At 33.6% G+C, this 21437-nt stretch overlaps 1 protein-coding gene across 1 annotated transcript; it reads left to right on the top strand.

Moving 5' to 3' along the window:
• Positions 1-396: 396 nt before the first annotated feature.
• LOC132715391 (uncharacterized) lies at positions 397-21345 on the top strand. The gene is made up of 5 exons (XM_060698390.1): positions 397-440; positions 1047-1307; positions 2793-2836; positions 15115-15262; positions 19447-21345. The coding sequence occupies exons 1-5, from the start codon at positions 397-399 to the stop codon at positions 19574-19576; spliced, it is 627 nt and encodes a 208-aa protein (XP_060554373.1). The 3' UTR covers positions 19577-21345.
• Positions 21346-21437: the final 92 nt, after the last annotated feature.

The raw sequence follows: 21437 nt of genomic DNA, 5'->3' as shown, positions 1-21437 counted from the left end.
AAACATTTTTATTACCCAACTAAAGTTGTCTGATCACAATATTTGCCATTTAGGATTTTTTGTGGCTAAGTGGCTACTTTGAATTGTTGTTTAAAAAGTTTTATTTCATGATTTCCAGTGTTTTATTGTAATATATCAGATGATTATATTCTGATTAACCACTAGTGAAATTTATAAAATATAATTTTCACTGGTCCCGGACTATATCTGAATGTGGATGAAAAGAAAATCATAACTTAATGGAATAACAGGCAGAAATAAATGCCGTCATGCGTAAATTTTGCTTCTTTAGGAAAAGAAAGTCGATGTCATCATACATAAAGTTAAAAATGTAACAAAATTGGAGAAATGTAACAGACCTATATTTCAAAATTGATAATGTGATGTCATGATGTGATGGCGTCACAAGGGAGAATGTGTGACGTTACGCGGCAAAATTAGTAAAAATGTACTTAAATTCACTTAAAAAGCATGAAATAAAAAGAAAATTTATTTGTTTTACATATAAGATTGAAATATATTTCATTAGTGAACACCAGTTATTATATTTTCACTCGTGGCTACGCCACTTGTGAAAATATTGCATCTGGTGTTCACTCAGTGAAATTATATTTCAATCTTACATGCAAAACAAACAAATATCCTCTACATATTTTGAATAGTTAAAAGAATACATGTCAGTAGATAGTTAGAAACTTGCTTTCTGAAACTTATTATTGAAAAAAGAATTGAGATAATCATTCACTTTCAGTAGTAATAATGTTTAAAATAGTGAGAACACAACAGAGCATTAATATTTGTTATCACTCCTAAAGCGCGGAATATATTTTGCTTAACATTTTACAGAAAGCTGGATGTACCAGATTCCTTCTATTTGTGTACTTACTGAAAAATTATGGCAGACTTTGCTACACGTTTAGTGTGAAGTTCTGATATCTGGCTTCAAAATAATTTACAAAAGGTATTGTTTGGTGCTGCTAAATAAAATTCTTTAGCGATAGGATGTAGGTGTGTTAATGTCTTACTTCTATTTCGATATTATCCAGCGTGGTGAAGGACTGTGTTTCATCACTTGTGAAGGACAATGCTTTACCACTTTTGAAGGACAGTGCTTTACCAGTTGTAAAGGAAAGTACAGCTGCAACAGCTATGAAGGAAAGTCCGTTATCACTTGTGAAGGAAAGTCCGTTATCACTTGTGAAGGAAAATCCGGTACCATTAGTGAAGGACAGTGTTACAGATAATGATAATGGTGTGTTAGACTTAACAACCAAACCAAAACCAAAAGATCAGCCTGTGGCAACAAGGTATTACAGTAAACTCCGCTTATAACGAACTCATCGGGACATTCAAAATCAGTTCCTTATATCCGGAGTTCCTTGTAAGCATAAAGCGAATTAGTTCCTTGTATAAGGAGTTTTTATAGCGAACAGATTTACATATAACGAACTAATTGTTACCATCGTCCTCCATTTTGAAGAGCATTTGATTTATTTATTTCTATTTTAGACACAATACCCGAGAGCGTACTTTTTGGAATTTGAAAATCCTTTGCTATGTCAGTTTTAGTTTTACTCCTTTTCTATCTAAACTCAGTGCTTTTCGTTTTCTTTCCATGATTGAGAATAAACAATATTTTCGATTTTTCTTTCCTTTCATATTGAATATCTTCTATTATATTTTAAGGGTGACTTTTACTAGATCTTATAAAATATATAGATTTCTTTTCATTTCAATCAAGCGTGATTTGTAGTTTTCAATTTGATTATGCTTGCAAGCATGCGTGACCGATTATAAATGATCATAATTATTTTACTCGAGCAAAAATATGAAAGAAAAGAAATAATAAACGGTACATTCGGCCGAGTTTTAATCCGTGCCAATGAAAACGAAAGTTGAAAATACGAAGCCGATATTTTTTTAGTTCGTTATAAAAGTGAAATTTTCTGTACTTTTAACTAAATTGGGACCAAGAAATGAGTTCCTTATAAGCGATAATTCCTTATAACCGTGTTCGCTATAACCGTATATTTTTATATTAAATAAAGAAGGGCAAAATTCGGGCCAAAATATATTGTTCCTTATAACCGGAAGTTCGCTATAACCGTGTTCGCTATAAGTGAAGTTTACTGTATAATAAATAGACAGTATTAAATTGTGTTTGAAATAATTCCAGTAAAATTTAAAACCAAACAATTTTTTTTTTTGCAATTATATGAAAATGTTTTATGCAAAGTGCATCCTAAATATCTTATGAGTAATTTTATGATAATATTTACTAAGAGTGTATTACTATTCTACATGTGTGTTTTTTAATCACATTGTCACAAGGAGGCTGTATAATGACAAAGTCTGATTTAACACACTAGTTACTAGTTTTGAATAAGCATAGTTCACTTGTTTACAACTATTTTAGGAGGCGTCTGTGTCATTGACTTTAAACCACTTTCCTCTCACTGCTGTTAGTTTGAGCCACGCACTTTACATGTGAGAAAGCTATCCAGCTAGCTTATGGAATGTCAGTGGTTTTACACAAAGTCTTCCTCCACCAGTAAAGCTGGAAAGTCACCATATGACCTATACTATGTCAGTGCCTTGCAAAACCCAACCAAAAAACCCCAACTATTTTGTGCACTGACAAGAGTGGTTTGTGGAGCTGTTGTTAGCTTACCTAAGCATGTACAGTCAATTATTATTCATGAATAGCAGCTCAAGGGAAAAAGTGATTGATAATCTTTCACAATAGTTGGTTGAATGCATACATATTATCAAAAATTGTGTACAATTTTCAGGTCAGAGCCAGCCAGTCTTTGTTTTATTGGAGAGCAAGAAGAAGGTTTGTTTTGTTTTGTCAGTATCTACACATTATATTTCAATCATCTTAATATAACTTTTTTCATAACAGAATATGTTACATTATGTAAATATTACTTTTTTCTTGACATGTTATGTTGCTTCTTAGAGATCTAATTATTGAATGCTATGTCAATTGAAGTATGCTTATTTAATTCCACTTACATTTAAAATGACATCCATTATTTTAAAAAGATATACATGAGTGTAAAAATGAATTGAGCACAAGTATGGATTAGATTGTGTTTTGCTCATGTTGGCGTCTTTGATCTTTGCTACAGTTAATAAATTGCATGGAATTATAGATAAACAGTGGCGTTGGTAGCAGAGTGCTTAACGTTTGTAAAGATAAAAGGAAAAAAATAAGCACATGTACAAAAAATACTGTAAAAAAGAAAAGGAGTTCTACTTTGAAGATTTATTAAATTTTATGCCCCCAGGCATATAGTAATTGAACCGTCTGTCCGTCCGTCCGTACGAGGTTAACCTAGAACGGCAAGTTGGATTTTTCTTAAGTTCTACCTGTACCAATGGCTTCTTAATTTACACACTTACTAATCCATACAAAGTATATGATCTGGGCAAGTTATATAACTATGGCTTCCATTTGCACCAAGTTATGGCCCTTTTCAGCACTTAGAAAATGAATAATGGTTAACCTAAGCGGGCAAGTTGGAAATATCTTATGTTCTATCTGAACTAATGGCTTAATAATTTTCACACTTACTTATCAATACAATGTACATGATATTGCCAAGTTATATAAATGTGCCATCCATTTTCCCAGTAATTTCCCTTTTTATCACTTTGAAAATAGGGCCTTGTATTGTTAACCTATTCCGCCAAGTTGGATTTATCAAAAAATTCCACCTAATTTATTTAATGATATCTTTCATATTTGGTAGGTGGATACCTTAAACGGTCCTCTAATTTTTTGTGGCGTTAGGCGTCTCTAGGTCAAGGTCACTTGTGTAAAAAAATAAATATAAACATTTCTGCTCATACAGCCTTTATTTTTAAGTTAATGTCTTTCATGTTTATAATAGTCTTACCAAGGGAGGTCCTCTTCTTTTTCCTTTAGTAAGGGGTCATTTGGGTCAAGGTCACCAATGTCAAAAATAGATTTTTTACACTTTTACAGGTGTATTAACCTTATTCTATTGACAGATGTCTTGTATATTTTGTAGGAACATAAAATTGAGGTATTCTCATTTGGATGGAGGTAGGGGTCAGTTGGGTCAAGGTTACCAGTGCTAAAAATAGATTTTTACACTTTTGCTCATACAGCCTTTATTTATTGACAGATTTGTATTATAATTGGTAGGAAGATAACTTACATGGTATTCTTCCTTTGGATGGAGTAAGGGGTCAGTTGGGTCAAGGTCAACAGTGCTAAAAATAGATTTTTACACTTTTGCCCATACAGCCTTTATATATTGACAGTTTTATTGCATATTTGGTAGGAAAATAAGTTGCATGATATTCTTCCTTTGGATGGAGTTAGGAGTCAGTTGGGTCAAGGTCTTCCATACAAATTAGCTACTTCACTCTCTAAAGTTAAATTATTGACAACAGTGAGTGCGGGGGCATTTGTTTATCAAACACAAATTCTTGTTTGTTTAATAATTTAGTATCCAAGTCTACAAAACTCCAAAATAAACTACACACAAAAATTTAGGTTTACTTCAGCCGGGTATCTTTTCTTAAGATACTAAGTCTTCTTGTTTTAAATTGAGCAGTTCCTTTTCTTTGATTATCAGTAGACATTTATCTAATTTATTGAAATCTATGAAATTCTTACTGGGAATATGTTCTGATTTGAATAAAAGAAATTAATAACTTACCAATATGTATGGGAAGCTGGATAGGGATCTTTTAATATTGCTTATATATTCATTGTTGTTAGAATTTGGGTTTCTTTGTTTGATTGGGTTTTTACGTCACACAGACACAGTATGGGTCATTTGGCGACAATTTTTTTTTTGTTTTTTTACCAGCTTTACTGGTGGAGGAAGACCGGGCAGGTGCCCCTTCCACAGCAAAAAACAGGCCACCTTTGAGGTAGAACCACCGACATTCCCTAAGCTTAACTGGATAGCCTTTCCTCACATGAAAGAATCCAAGAAGTATCTGTCGGGATTCAAACCCACAGCAGTGAGGGGCCAATGATTTGAAAGTCAACGATCTTAACCACTCGGCACGGTTAGGAATTTAAAACATGACATATCTACTTTTTGTGAATTCAAAACATGTTTTATTTTATATTTACAAAGATACAGTATTAGCAATTTCAGTATTTTTTATGCCCCCCGTCATGTAATGGCCGGGGCATATAGTGACCCTGGTGTCCGTCATTCTGTCATTCCGTCATCATCATTTTCCGTTCATTATCTTCAGTAACGGTTGCACACATTCAACTCAAATTTGACATATGGATATGTCATGAGAAAATACAGGTCAAGTTCGAAATTTGGTCATGGTTCGATATAAGGATTTTTGGCAGAGTTATGCCCCTTTCACTTGAAAATAATATGAAATTTTCAGTTTCCGTTCATTATCTCCCAAAACAGTATAACACATTCAACTCAAACTTGACATATGGATATGTCAGGGAGAAAATACAGGTCAACTTCGAATTTGGTCATGGTTCGATGATTTTTGGCAGAGTTATGCCCCTTTTACTTTGAAAAATAATATGAAAATTTTCAGTTTCCATTCATTATCTCCCCAACGGTACAACACATTCAACTCAAAATTTTTACATATAGATATGTCATGATAAAATACAGGTCATGTTCGAATTTTGGTCATGGTTCGATGATTTTTGGCAGAGTTATGCCCCTTTTACTTTTTGAAAATAATATGAAATTTTCAGTTTCCGTTCATTATCTCCCCAACGGTACAACACATTCAACTCAAACTTGACATATGGAATGTCAAAGGAATGCGCAGGTCAAGTAAATTTTCGGTCATGGTTCAATGATTTTTGGCATGAGTTATGCACCTTTCACTTTGAAAATAATTTGAAATTTTCAGTTTCTGTTTATTACCTCCCCACCGGTACAACACATTCAACTCAAATTTGACATATGGACATGTTTTTGGAATGCCCAGGCCAATGTTCGAATTTGGTCATGGTTCAATGATTTTTGGCAGAGTAAAGCCCCTTTCACTTTGAAAATAATATGAAATTTACAGTTTCTTTTCATTATCTACCCAACCAGTGTTACATATTCAACTCAAAATTGACATATGGATATGTCAAAGGAATGGGCAGGTCAAGTTGGAATTTTGTCATGGTTCGATGATTTTTTGGCAGAGTTATGTCCCTTTCACTTTGAAAATAATATAGATACATCTTAGGGAATAAGCAGTTTAAGTTTGAATTTGGTCGTGGTTCAATGTTTTGGACAAACTTATCTTTCTTGAATAATGGAAAAATTTTGAACTTTCAGTTTCAGCACTCATCACTTTTGTGAAATCTATGTAGCCATTATTTTGGCTACAAATATGAAATATGCTATTTTCGAAGGTTAAGACTGAATAATTTCAGTGCCTTGAACATTGTATGGAAATGGTTTGTGTTAACATTGAAAAGTTTTAAGGGCTTTGAACTTAAAATGAAAAAAATAATTTGTGCAAACAAATTTGGAACTAAATATTATAACATCTGAAATTTTGGCTGCATGCGGGGGCATCCGTGGCATGATGACACATTTCTAGTCTAATATCAAGTTTCAGCATAGTACTGGTATATCTTTAAGCAGAATTAGATTTTAAACATTTTCACATTATCTTCCTAACATGGAAAACCAATTATGTAATAGAAAGAGCATTGAAACACGAGGCAATCTGATTTGCACAAGGGCGAAAATAAAAACACTTTCTTTGTTGTCACAATATGAAACCCCAGAAAAAAGTAACCAATGCACAAGTCTTGGAATATGATTTTTCTATCATTATCCCTATCCCTATCATCACAATAAATAAACCCCAGAAAAAATGAGCCAATCAACAACGAGCATGCTCTATTTTTGTCCTTGATAGACAGGGTGGTAACTAGAGTGCAGGTAACTAAGACCCGCATTCCAGCTAATGCACTTAATGCACTGTGCATGTGTGGCTCTTGACACATTTTCTATTAAAAGGTCTCCAAACTATGATACAAATATTTTTATCGAGTTAATGTAAATGGATAATGAAAGTACATTGTGTACATTAAACAGTTTTATATTGTTCATGTAATCTTTGCTCAACTGTATGATAGTTTATAGATGTGGAGAAAGTTGTCAATTATCTCATCTCTATGCCACCCACTGAAATACAGCTTCTTTGTTTCCTCACACCAGCATACAGCATATGGACTTTCCAGATTCTTCATACACCCACCTTTCCTTGTACCACAATCTCTGTTATCTCTGTATAACATTTTCCTTTAAGTCACACACAAAGACAGTACCATCATCTGACAGTGACATTCCAATAGGCTGACCATACCAGTACATCCACCAATCACTTCACCTTGCCAGTTTAATCTTGTTACTGTGTTCATCCAACTGTCAGATACATAGATAGAACTTTTGTTACACATGACATAATGTGTAAGTTTAAACATGTTTTTACCATCAATTGTTGTCAGTGTAGTGCCATTCCTTATCAAGGATCTGAAGTTTTGCTGGATTAACAAATGACACAACAAATTTACCTTGATAATAGCTTATACCATTACACTCTCCATCAACCATCATATTGTGCTTCTTAACAATTTGTTTGATGAGATAGAAATAAACTGTACTGTACGTTTGTAAGGAAGTGTGACAGCAAGTTTCTTTGTTTGTTACTGGTGTGATATCCCATGGTCCAGCATCTAGTTGTAGTTGATCAGACACAGATTGACTGCTGATATCCCACCATCTTTACAGCATTGTTATTGCGGTCAGTGATGATAAGAAGATCAGGAGTTAACATTAAACATCCCTCTTATCCCACACAATATTTTATCTTGTTGTGTCTTCACACGGATTTCTCCCTCATGTGAAGATTGTCTAGACTGTATTTGTATGGGTAAAGCTTTTTTATTTAAAGTTTCTCTGTGTCAGTGTACCAAAAGACTTCTCTGCTTTCAGGTTGGTTAATATTGCCACATTTGCTTTAAAGTGGTGTTTCTTTGATATCATATGAAGAAAGTTTTAGTTCTTTTTCCTCCATATCTTTCATTATTTTCTCAGGCAAGTTTAAGTTCCTTGAACAGTTTTGTCAGCTTGTTTTTGATGTGTTGAGTTGTTTTATTTTTTCTGACAATTCCTTCAGAATTTGTTTATGTCTTCATATGTTGTTTCTGCTGCTGCTTTTTAGATGTTTGTTGTTATCTTGTTCATTGACTTTAGCTGCATCTTCAAGTTTGTCTCTCAAGTTCATCTAGTCTTTGGTTGATTTTTTCCGAAATTTTTTGGAATTGCGGCCAAATGATTTTTGAGAGAGCTTTGTTTTTATATCCATTTTCTTGAGATTTCTACTTTCTTTTAAAATTTTGTCAAAAATGGTATTAAGAGCATTAAAGATAACTTGGAAATTTTTTATTTGTCTTTTTATATTCACCAAAAAATGTCGGGAAATGGTAAAAAAATTGGCAGAAAGGGGTTTTGGTTTTTCAAAGGGTAACAAAAAACCACTGCTTTAGAAATTCCCATAAACATGAAAAGTAAAAACTTGATCATTTTTCTTTGAATGTTTAAGACAGGGTGTATTTAGGTCATAAAAACTGCCCTGTATAAAAAGGGGATGGTGACGGTGTTTTGAAAAACCTTTGGCAATTTCGAGCGTCCTAAAAATTTTAATGATTTTTGGGAAAAGTTTTACTTATTTTGTGAGCTGCAAAGCATGTCTGCAAAGGTGTTCCTTGAAGTCAGTGCAGTAACCATGGGGCAGGGATTCTAGTTCCTTCCTCGTCAACAAGGGCTGTGGCAGTAAATTTTGGAAGATCTTTATCTTATGCCATGGATGTTGTTGATGACAACAAATGTTTGGTGCTTTCTTTCCTGAAACTGCCATGTTTCTACCTAAAAATTATAAATTAATTTTGTCTGTAAGAAAATTAATATCATGGTAACTATTGATTAATAACCAAGTTTTTAACCAGAATTCCAGAGGAAAAAAATTCTGGTTATTGGATTGAGGTATGTCGGGTGGCGGAAGTGGGCAGACAGGTGTAAAACAATTTTTTTCTATGTGCTACTCCTCCTACATTTCTCAAGGGATTTTAAACCAAAACTTTAACATAAGCCTTTGTCATTAAGTGCCCTGGTGCATATTGTCAGGGTTTTGTGATCAGATATTTTTTTACCTAATTATGGCCCTTTGTTTCTTTTTGTTATATAGAATATAATATATAGTGAACAATTTTTTCTATGTGCAACTCCTACATTTCTCAAGGGATTTTGTTCAAATCTTTACAGAATATTTGTTAATCAAGTGCCTTGGTGCATTTTGTCAGGGTTTTGTGATTGGATTATTTTTTACCTAATTATTATGGCCCTTTGTTTTTCCCATGTATGGAATATAGAGTGAACATTTTCTTCTTTGTGAAACTACTCCTATATTTCTCAAGGGATTTGTTCAAGCTTCACAGAAGCTTGGTCAGAAGCTTTGTCATCAAGTGCCCTGATGCATATTGCCGGGGTTGTGTGATTGAAAACATTTTTTACCTTATAATGACCCTTTGTTTTTTCCATTAAATGAAGTTATTAGTGTAATATCCTTTTGATCACAACTACTATATTTAACCACTTATTACTTTATACAGTTATTGAACAGAAACCATCTAGTTTGATGCACACCTGCTAGCTCATCTGCCTTCTTCCTGTAGAGTCAGGGTCAAGGTCACTGATACTTAAAATAGAAAATCTGTTTTCCTGTCAATAACTATAGTAAGGAATGAAATATTTCAATTAAACTGATGTATAGCAAGATTATGTATATATCTTACTTTTAATTGCTTTTGGGCCCCCTAGGGTCAATTTCAAGATCACTGTTACTAAAAATAGAAAGTAGTTTCCAGTCAATAACAAAAGTTTGGAATAAGATATTTTTATGTAACTTGGTGTAAAGCAAGCTTTTAAAAATACCTCACTTGGCATGGCTTTTGCGACCCCTAGGGTCAAGGTCACTAAAAATAAAGGGTCAAGTTTACTAAAAATAGAAATCGGTTTCTGGTTAGTATCTAAAGTTTGAAATGAGATATTTCAATGAAACTTGGTATATAGCAAGCTTTTATGAACGCCTCGCTTGGGATGGCTTTTGAGCCCCATAGGATCAAGGTCACTGTTACTGAAAATAGAAAATCAGTTACCGGTCAATGTCTAAATTTTGGATTGAGATATTTCAATGCAACATGGTTCATAGTTAGCTTTATGAAGATCTAGCTTAATTTTGCTTTTGGGCCCTTAAGGTCAAGGTCAGTTATTAAAAATAGAAAATAAATCATTTTCAGGTCAAAAACTAGAGTTTGGAAAGAGATATTTCAGTGAAACTTGGTGTATAGTAAACTTTTGTGAAGATCTCCTTTGGATTGCTTTTGTGTTTCATAGGATCGAGGTCAAGGTTATTGTTAATAAATACATGTATAGAAAATCAATTTCTGGTCAATAACTAGAGTTTGGAATAAGACGTTTTAATGAAATTTATTTTAAATTAAGCTTATGCGAAGTACTAAATATAGAAAATCGGTTTCCGGTCAATAACTAAATTTAGGAATGAGATATTTTTATTACATGCCCCCCTCCAAATTTCAACTTATAACTTAACTTCAGAACTTTCTACAATGGTGATTATTGAAAACCTGGTTTTGTGGCATTGCCATGTTTCTTGTTTATTTTTATTTAATAATGCCTATCAATGTGTTAATGATGAGTGCACAGGTAAATTACACATAAATGTGTTCAGTTTTGTATTTAACTATGCAAAAGTTATCAATAATCCAGGTCACCAACTGAATTAGGCCCCTTCCTTTACCTGTGAAAAATGCCCTGCCATAAGCCCTATCTATTAAATTAAAGGCATAAAAGGCTCCTTTTATGTTACTGACATTTAAGGAAAAATTAAACTTTGATAAAAACCTTTTACCTGTTGTAGAAACAAAAATACGCCTACATTATTTTTTACCAGAGTATGTTAAGAGTATTCATACTAATTATTTAATATTTAGATAGAAATAAAAGATATTTACCTTGTTTAATCCTAGAAATTGTTACACAGGTTTGAAATCATGCATAATGTTTCACTCCAACTAATGTAAATATTTTGCGCCCTGTTGGATCTGTGGAATTTGATATTTACTTCCTTATGTTTTCCTTCATTTCATTCAGCCAAATATAAATAATTTATCACTTAACTCCATAATTAATATCCTACATGGATAAAATATAAATAAGAAAGACAATGTAGGAGTGGCTACTACAGGTTCACTTTAATTTATCGACAGAAAAGGAGCGGGATATGTTTCATAAGTCGATGAATAATTGATCTAAATAGCCAGATTTAAAGACACACTTCGTTTAATTTCGTCACTTTCAGAATTTACAGAACTTATGTACGCCAATGTACACCAATATATATATATGCATGTATTAAGGGAGGGGGACATGATAATAAGTAAACGAGAAAAAATGTAATGCTGTTAATCTGAAATACTTATTACAAAAATAAAACTTCGTTCAAAATAGATTTATTCAGTTTAACTTACAAATAGATTAACAACTAACAAAACCTCGTGTTTTCTTATTCTAAGCGAATAGCTAAAACTTTACTATTAAATCTTCTGGAATCAAAAATACAGTTAATGCAATTTTTGTTCATGAAAATATTTTGACCTGCTTTAAACTCTAGAATATCTTTGATAAAATCTTGCTTGACGCCATTGTTTTTAAACAAAATTGGCCAAAATGACGAACTGGGCCATTTAGGAACTATCAGAGTGCCTTTCCCTTTACATGCTAAAAGGTGAATATGGTTCTAGAAACAAGATATATAGGTGGCACAAGCCAATTATTGCAGTCTGACCAAGACTGTGTAAAAGCATTGATTGCCTCAGACTTACACAAAAAAAATATGTATATTCATAAAACAAAGAGTTAAACCGATTTAATTTGCGATTTTTGAAGCTGGCAAACCTATCTACTTCATGAGGACCCCACATTTGATCAATAAAATTGAAAAATTCGGTAGTAACCTCCCACTCATCTGAACTATATATTTTACTTATGTCGTCTGCTATCTGATTATGCTCACGTGGTACCCACTGAATGCTTAAATCTATGTTCCATTTTAAACATAATTTAAAGATATTAAGCAACTCAAGTTGCAAATCTAATTTCGTGCTACCCGACTGAACAGTTTTCACACATGACTGAGAATCAGAAAACCACTTTACTTTAGAATTTTCTAACAAACTTCAATAAGCTCGTAAAGCAAGATAAACTGCTCTTAATTCTCTAAAAGTTGAACTCTTAGCCTGTTCTTCATTATTCCAAATGCTATGGAACACACTGTTTTTGCAGTCAAAGATATAAGAACCACATGACAGATGACTTGCATCAGAATATACCAAAGTCTGTACCTGATTGTAAGCCGACAATTTTCTGACATTTAACTTCTCCAAATTTTCAACCCAAAAATTTACTTCAGTAAGGCAAGGATGATTTAATGGCAATTTATAACAAAAATCCCACGACTTACTAGTCTCTATCTCTTTATACAAATACCGAGTCATCAGACTTGCTATATTCCCAATTACAGGCATCATAGAAATGACTTTTCCTGTAAATTTCGCTAAATGTCTAGCAGAGACATAAGGGAGAGAACCCAACAATAACTTGAGAGTTATGTTAAAATCATTAATTCTTCTTTGAGGAATGGATATACAAAATTTTTCACTCTTCCAGAAAATACCAATCCACTCCAATTCTTGAACTGGGAACCATATTGATTTTTCTTTATTAATTAAAAAACTGCCATCTCAAGACTGTTCTTTACAAAATAAGAATCGGCTTCAGTCTGTTCAAAAAGTTTTGTTGCTACCCCAACCATCATCTAAAAACATTACAATTTTTATTCCGTTCAATCTCCATTATTTAACCATTTCCCTCAACACTTTTGTAAAAATGTAAGGGGCGCTACTGATGCCAAAAGGTAAAAACAGTAGTTTTTCCCCTTTACTGAAAAACCTAAAAAACGTTTGATGGCTTGGAAAAATGTCTAAATGATGGTAGCCCTTACTTAAATCAAACTTAAACATATACCCATCATGTGTAAAATACTCAAGTCCAACTTTCCAGTCCTCAAAAGATATTTTTTCTTTCCAAATATGTGCATTAACTTTCCTCAAATCTAAAATCAATCTCTTTTTTCCTAAATTGTTGATGGAAACATCCAAGGGTTTGATAATATGTGATGTAAATGGAACCTCAACAACACAATGATTCTTTAAAAGTTCTGAAACAGCTTTTTCTACGAAATCCATATTATCTAATGCAGACTTGTTATTTTTAGAAATTGACCTTTGAGGTACAGAAAATAAAGGTAATTTGTATCCATCTAAAATATATTCATTACCTCCAATTTTTTCCCAAAATGATACATTTTTCTTGAGACGACCCTTTACATTTCCATTTAAAACCTAGCTTTTTTCAAAATCTAACTCCTGCATCTCAAAAAATTCTTTTGAACATAGATACATATCTAAATACTTATCATTAACTGGTGGCTGTACTTGTACTGGTTCCGGTTGTCTTACGTATGTCGATTCCGTCGGTGCCCTGTTTCCAGACAAGAAACGGTTGCATTGATGCCGGAAGTGCCCTCTGTACCCACATGCGTAGCAGACGTCATTTGGTGTTGCTCATCTTTGGCCACGAAAAAGTTGAAGTTGGGACGTGGTGGTAACCAATATCTTGAATCATCTGCCCTTGGTGTGGTTGATTTGTAACCCATGAAAGAAAGAGAATCACTCTTATAAGGATGAAAACGAGCTTGTTTTGAAGAAGTTGTCTGAACCTTTTTAATGGCTCTAGATTCAGCTTGTCTGAGTTTCCGTTCATCATCGCTATCGCTAGCGAGAGAAGGCTTCTCATATTCTCGGACTGTAGACCAGCCCCCGGGGGAACTATCTGCTATTTGTATCAATTTATTCCTGTGTTTAATCTTACTTATCAAACCTTTAACATCAGCCTTCAAATCTAATTTAGACAACTCCTTCAAAATTGACTCCAAACCGTCAAGAATTTCAAGGTTGAATTCATGTTGAATTCTATGCGGCTCTTTATTCAAAGTTACTTTTTTAACTTTAGACTTCAAACTTTGAGAAGTTATATCACTCTTCAAGTCAGACAAACGAGAATCAAAATAACTTCTAAATAAATCAAAGGCTTGAAAAACTTTGTTCCCTTCCCCCGGGGACTTACCTCGTCTATCTCTGGAACGCTCCTGTCCTTCTCTACTATCTCTTGATTGAAACTCACTTGGCCTGCTTGGCGAGTTCCTTCTAACTTCTGGTGAAATACTTAAATTTTGGGTTCTTTAATTTGGGGAAAGCGAATACTGTTCTCTTTAAAAGTTAAAATTTCTCTGGATCTTTAAAACACGTTCTCAATTATCTTCCATTTTTATCGTTTTATAATTTCGTCTGTATTTTAGTGAACCCCATTTTACCCCCCGAATGGTCAAAAACCCCTGTACATACACCCTTTTTTAATTGAAACCCGTCTTTTCGCATGATTTCGCCCTTTTGGACAGCCGGGAAAAACAGCTGCGCTGTCCCCCAGTTGGGCCGAAAAATCATAAATTTTAATTTAAAAACCAATGAAAAAAATAAATTTTTTTTTTATCATTCCACAATTGTATTTAAAATTAAATCTGAAAAAAAACATTGTAATTTATTTAAAGGGAAATACAATTACTAGTAGACATAATGTAGGGAAAATTAAAGAATTTTTCCCGTTTTTTATGTTATATTAAAAAAATCAAAACATTGAAAGATCAAGATCAAATATGAAATATGAATTATTTTTTTACAAGAAAATTAATTTTTTTACAAGTGCTCTTTACTACAATATTCTCCCTTCAGATGTTTTTGACTATAGAAATTATGAAAAAGTTGAGTGTGGCTCCCTGCTATGAGATGGCGCTTGTTTATTTTCAGGTTTAGCATAAGCTACTGGCATTCAGTTTGGAACTGATAAATTATGTTTTTCAATTTGAATATTTCAGCATTAAATTTGTCATTGAAAGCAACCCCAACAAAGAAACCTGTTAAAAATGAAGTCAAGGTAGAGAAACTGACAGAAAGTCCAGAAATGACCAAAAATGATAAGACACCTGTCAAACACAGCACATTACCAGATAGATCTAATGTTGTGTATGTTATTTACTTATTTCATATTTTTGATTATTTATAAAATATTATAAATGGTGTCATTTTCTGTATATAAGAATAATAATTGGTGCCATTTCCTTAGTTGACATACAATTTTGTCAATAGCCATTACTTCCTTATTTGACATAACATTTTTGGTAGTAGGCATCATTTCCTTATTTGACATATTTTTAGCTTGACTATTCGCAGAATAATCGAGCTAATGCAGTCACCCATTTGTCGGCGTCGGCGTCCCTGTGGTTAAGTTTTTGCATGTAAGCTGGTATCTCCATAACTACTGAAGGGAATGGATTGAAACTTCACACACTTGTTCTCTGTGATTATCTAAGATGATTGGCACAAGTCCCATAACTCTGATTTGCTTTTTTACATAATTATGCCCCTTTTTCGACTTAGAAATTCTTGGTTAAGTTTTTGCGTGTAAGCTGGTATCTCCATAACTACTGAAGGGAATGGATTGAAACTTCACACACTTGTTCTCTGTGATTATCTAAGATGATTGGCACAAGTCCCATAACTCTGATTTGCTTTTTTGCATAATTATGCCCCTTTTTCGACTTAGAAATTCTAGGTAAATTTTTGCTTGTAAGCTGGCATCTCCATAACTACTGAAGGGTTTGTACCTTTTCGGACAATTTTATGTATTCATATAGGTAAGCATTATTATACTCAATGAAACACCCTTGTGACAACTTTTCGAATAGTCGAGCGTTACTGTCCTCTGACAGTTCTTGTTTTGTTAGTAGTCATCATTTCCGTCATCTCCTTCATTCATTTTAATGTCATGTCCTTATTTGACTTGGAATTTCATAAGTAAGTGTAACTTCTTTTGTGACTTGATATTTTATGAATCGGTGTTGTATCAGATATTTTATAATCAGATAACAATACTAGATTGTTGTCCCCTGCCTTTTCGAAGAAAAAAGGGGGATATAGAAATAGGCTCCGTCTGTCCGTCCGTTTGTCTGTCCGCACTACCGAATAGGGATAGGGGGCCATCTAACTGTAAACAGAACAAAGGAGAACAATAGAATTCATTCCGTAACAATAGAGTAAGGGGCCATTGGCCCTCTATTAAACAATAGAAAATAACAAAAGAAACGGCCCCTAATTCCATTTCGGCTGGACGTCCGTCCATCCGTCACACTTTCGTGTCCGGTCCATAACTTTGTCATTTATCAAAGGAATTTGAAATAATTTGGCACAAATGTTTGTTATAATAAGACGATGTGTCATGCGTCTACCTCAAAGGTCAAGATCGCACTTGCTCATTCAAGGTCAACATTGTCTATTTGAGGGTATATGTCGTGTCCGGTCCATAACTTTCTTATCTTTAAAGGGATTTTGTAAATACTTGCCACAATTGCTCACAATAATGAGAAGATGTGTCATGCACAACAACCGGTCACCTACCTCCAAGGTCAAGGTCACTCTTGGAGGTCAAATATTAACATAGTCTGTTATAGAGTATATTTCATGTCCGGTCCATAAGTTTGTCATTTATCAAAGGAATTTGAAATAACTTGGAACAAATGTTTGTTATAATAAGACGATGTGTCATGCGCAACAATCAGTCCCCTACCTCCAAGGTCAAGGTCGCACTTGCTCAATTGTTTACAATGAGATGATGTGTCATGCGTAACAATGGGTCACCTACCTCCAAGGTCAAAGTCACACTTGGAGGTCAAAAATTAACATTGTCTGTTAAAGGGTATATATTGTGTCCGATCTAGAACTTCCTCATAGTTCAAGGGATTTTGAAATAACTTGGAACAAATAGTCACAATAATAAGAAGATATGTCAAGTACAACACCTGCACCCCTACCTCCATGGTCAAGGTCACACTTAGAGGTCAAAAGTTAACAGAGTCTGTCATATGATATACTTTGTGTCCTGTCCATAACTTCTTCAAAGATTAAGGGATTTTGAATATACTTGGAATTAATAGTCACAATGATAAGATGATATGTCATGTGTAACACCAGTGTCCCTACCTCCAATGTCAAGGTCACATGTAGAGTCAAAGATTTACATAGTCTGTTATAGGGTATATTTTGTGTCCAGTCTATAAATTTTTCATAGATCAAGGGATTTTAAAAATACTTTGCACAAATAATCACAATGATAAGATGATATGTCAGGTCCAAATCATGGGATCCTACCTCCGAGGTCACACTAAGAGGTCAAAGAATAACATAGTCTGTTAGAGGGTATATTTTGTGTCCCATCTATAACTTCTTCATAGTTCAAGGGATTTTGAAAATACTTAGTACAAATAGTTACAATAATAAGACGATATGTCATTCACAACACCTTGACCCCTACCTCCAAGGTCAAGGTCACACTTAGAGATTTCTTTAATAGATTTATTGTTGCATTTGCAGATCTAGTATTTGATCATAATTTTGGACTGAAATTCCTTAGATCCATACCTCAATCTTTTGGAATAGCACAATTTTATGCTTCATATAAAACTTCCCAGAGGCGGGGGACGTTGGTAACTCTGTTACAAATTCTTGTTGACCCTTAACCTGCTGATCTTGTGTAAAGGGATTTGATATGCCCTGCATTGAATTTGGAACAATCTGTTCAAAGTTTAAGGGGGGTCTGTATCAAAATACAAAAATCATGCTACCAACAGTATAGAACCTGGTCACACTGCACAGCAGGCCTTGGTCTACATGTATATTGGTGACAAAGGCAATGACTTTGGTTCCACCAGGTTAAGAATTAAATGAAAGATGCTGATGTATAAAATAACTTTTTAAGAAGTTATTGTCTACAAAACAATGTAGTTACACTGAAAGTTCACATTAACAATGTATATATAAATAGAAAAACGAAATACTTAATTGGTTAACATATTTCATAGCAACATCTTCCTATATAAACTGTAGATAATACTGGGCAATTAACGCATTATCAGGGCATTTTGTTGTTAGTCCCCTACCGGTTTAACCGGAGGGGACTTTAGGTTTACCCTCCGTCCGTCTGTCTGTCCGTCTGTCTGTCTGTCTGTCTGTCCGTCTGTCTGTCTGTCTGTCTGTCAGTCCGTCAGTCCGTCCGTCCACAAAACTGGATCCTGCGATAACGCAAAAAGTACTGAAAATATTTTTATGAAACTTGATATATGGATAGATGGCAGTATGGAGATTATGCACGTTTTTTTTTTTTCTTCCTATGTTGAAAATTCTGGTTGCTATGGCAACAAATAGTCTGAAAATATGGCAAATTTAACACATAAACTGGATCCAGTGATAACTCAAAAAGTACTGAAAATATTTTTATGAAACTTGAAATATGGGTAGATGGCAGTCTGGAGATTATGCACATCTTTTTCTTTTCTTCCTATGTTGAAAATTCTGGTAGCTATGGCAACAAATAGCCTGAATTTCAAGATTTCTGATTTAAATTTTTCAGCTTTTTCACTATATGTTCTTTATTTCTTGAGGTGTTTACTTCAAACTTTAAATATAAGTTTCTGGTCATCAACCACATCATATGTGACAAGGTTTATAACTCTAGCACAAAAAATATCAGTATTACCTCCCTTGAACTTAGATTTTTTAGGGGAAAAAATGTTGTCTTTTTTAAATAACTTCTTTATTTCCTAATGTATCTACTTCAAACTTCATATATATGTTTCTTATTATCACTCGACATTTTTGAGAAGGTTAAATACTCTAGCAAGACTATTAGAACTTAGATTTTTTTCGAGAAACTGGTATTTTCACTCCAACTTCTTCATTCCTTATAGGATTTACTTTAAAATCCCACATCGTAATAATATGACAAGGTTGTATAAACATAATTTCCTTACTAAGCATGGAAACTTAACACATTACTGTGATATAGACAAACTTATTTTATTATGTTTTGTGGTTGATATTTTCAAATACAGACTTCATCCTCAAATTCATTATAAATGGCAATACACAGGAGTGTATGACAATTAAAGAACTTTTTGAGGGACCGGTAGGGGACTACTGTATTGCCCGCAATACTATCAAATGCTTGTTTGCAAGAGTGTTTAATTCTTTATATTGTATATTTAAATAACATTTGTGTAATATTTGTATAACATTTATTTAACATTTGTGTAATATTTGTGTAACATTTGTGTAATATTTGTGTAATATTTGTAAAACATTGTTTATAATTTCAGTGATATGAACCAGCTTGTGTCATGTGAGATGTTCACAAGTTTAGGTAAAATGCAACCATACACTGTTTCCATGTCAACCAATTCATTACTTTTGATGGTAAGTTCTGTAATTATAACGGCATTCTTATAAAAATGCATGTCGATAAGGTAAGTATATTCTGTAGATTTACCATAGTAAAAAGCAAATTTTTATTGTCATAATTATACCATGCTGAAAAGCTAAATTGTATACTTATTATCATAAATATTTTGCAATTTCCATTTTATCTTTTATATAACTGTCCTATTAGCTCAATTATTATAGGTAGAGCATTGATTGGATCGTGAATGAGATAACCTGGGTTTGATTCCTGGATTGTGCAGGTCACTTTCGTTGTGATTAATTATGAAATTCTTACTACAGTAATTTGTATTGTACCTCTGCTCTGGCATGTACAGAAGTTATCACCAGTTCCTTGCAAAAGCGCAAGGGTAGTACTGGTAAACTGCTTGACAGTCTGCCCAGGAACAATGTGGTGGTTGAACTGTGCTCTGGTGAATTCATAGTGGCTTACTGTCATGATCTGAATGGTAAACTACCAACACCACCACCACTTATCTTTTGAATAACTTATGTGTGTCACTTTAAGAATTTAAGTATTTGAACTTCATCATCATCATCATCATATATGACAAGTTACATAACAAGATTGTAAAATAAAAAAATAATAGATAAATGCACAGAAAAGTTACCCAAAATTGCAAAAATAATAATAAAGACTCAGTATGATTGTGTGGATCCATGCACACTTCTGCACCAGCTGATATAAGAGTTCAGTATTTCAATATTAATGGTATCATAGAAAATTAAGATAAAATTATAGTAGTATTTAACTTTGTCATATTACTTTTTCCATAAATTTTTAGCTCACCTTGCACAAAGTGCAGGTGAGCTTTTAGGATGGCCAACCAAATGGCGTCCGTCGTCCGTCCACATTTTAAATATTCTAAGGACATCTTCTATGATACCGCAAGGCCAATGTTAATGAAACTTGGCAGGAATACTCTTTGTATGAAGCTCTATCAAGATTGTTCAAAGAATTCCATTTCATGCAGAACTCTGGTTGCCATGGCAACCGAAAGAAAAATCTATAAATATCTTCTTTTAAAGAACCGTAAGAGCTAGAGCTTAGATATTTGGCATGAAACATCTTCTAATGAGTGTCTACCAAGTTTGTTCAAATAAAAGCCCTGGGGTCAAAATTGGCCTTGGCCCGGGGGGGGTCATTGATTTTCCCTATATGCATATAGTAAAAACTTAAAAAATCTTCTTTTAAAGAACTGTAAAAGCTAGAGCTTAGATATTTGGCATGAAACATCTTCTAGTGAATGTCTACCAAGTTTGTTCAAATAAAAGCCCTGGGGTCAAAATTGGCCCCACCCCAGGGGGTCATTGATTTTCCCTATATGCATATAGTAAAAACTTAAAAAATCTTCTTTTAAAGAACCCAAAGAGCTAGAGCTAAGATATTTGGCATGAAACATCTTCTAATGAGTGTCTACCAAGTTTGTTCAAATAAAAGCCCTGAGGTCAAAATTGGCCCTGCCCCAGGGGGTCATAGATTTTACCTATATGCATATAGTAAAAACTTGAAAAATCTTCTGTTAAAGAACCCAAAGAGCTAGAGCTAAGATATTTGACATGAAATATCTTCTAGTGAGTGTCTACCAAGTTTGTTCAAATAAAAGCCCTGGGGTCAAAATTGGCCCCGCCCCGGGGGGTCATTGATTTTCCCTATATGCATATAGTAAAAACTTAAAAAATCTTCTTTTAAAGAACCGTAAGAGCTAGAGCTTAGATATTTGACATGAAACATCTTCTAGTGAATGTCTACCAAGTTTGTTCAAATAAAAAGCCCTTGGGTCAAAATTGCCCCGTCCCAGGGGGTCATAGATTTTCCCTATATGCATATAGTAAAAACTTAAAAAATCTTCTTTTAAAGAACCCAAAA

Source organism: Ruditapes philippinarum, unplaced genomic scaffold (genome assembly GCF_026571515.1).
Source record: "Ruditapes philippinarum isolate M1 unplaced genomic scaffold, ASM2657151v2 ctg548_1_1_1_1, whole genome shotgun sequence".
In the NCBI taxonomy this organism is placed as follows: domain Eukaryota; kingdom Metazoa; phylum Mollusca; class Bivalvia; order Venerida; family Veneridae; genus Ruditapes; species Ruditapes philippinarum.
This window is presented reverse-complemented; position numbering and strand designations above follow the sequence as displayed.

Coding starts and splice junctions, on each gene's coding strand:
- LOC132715391 (XM_060698390.1), top strand. CDS start 397: ATGGCGTCACAAGGGAGAATGTGTGACGTTACGCGGCAAAATTA. Junction 1,308..2,792: donor GATCAGCCTGTGGCAACAAG/GTATTACAGTAA, acceptor TACAATTTTCAG/GTCAGAGCCAGCCAGTCTTT. Junction 2,837..15,114: donor TATTGGAGAGCAAGAAGAAG/GTTTGTTTTGTT, acceptor TGAATATTTCAG/CATTAAATTTGTCATTGAAA.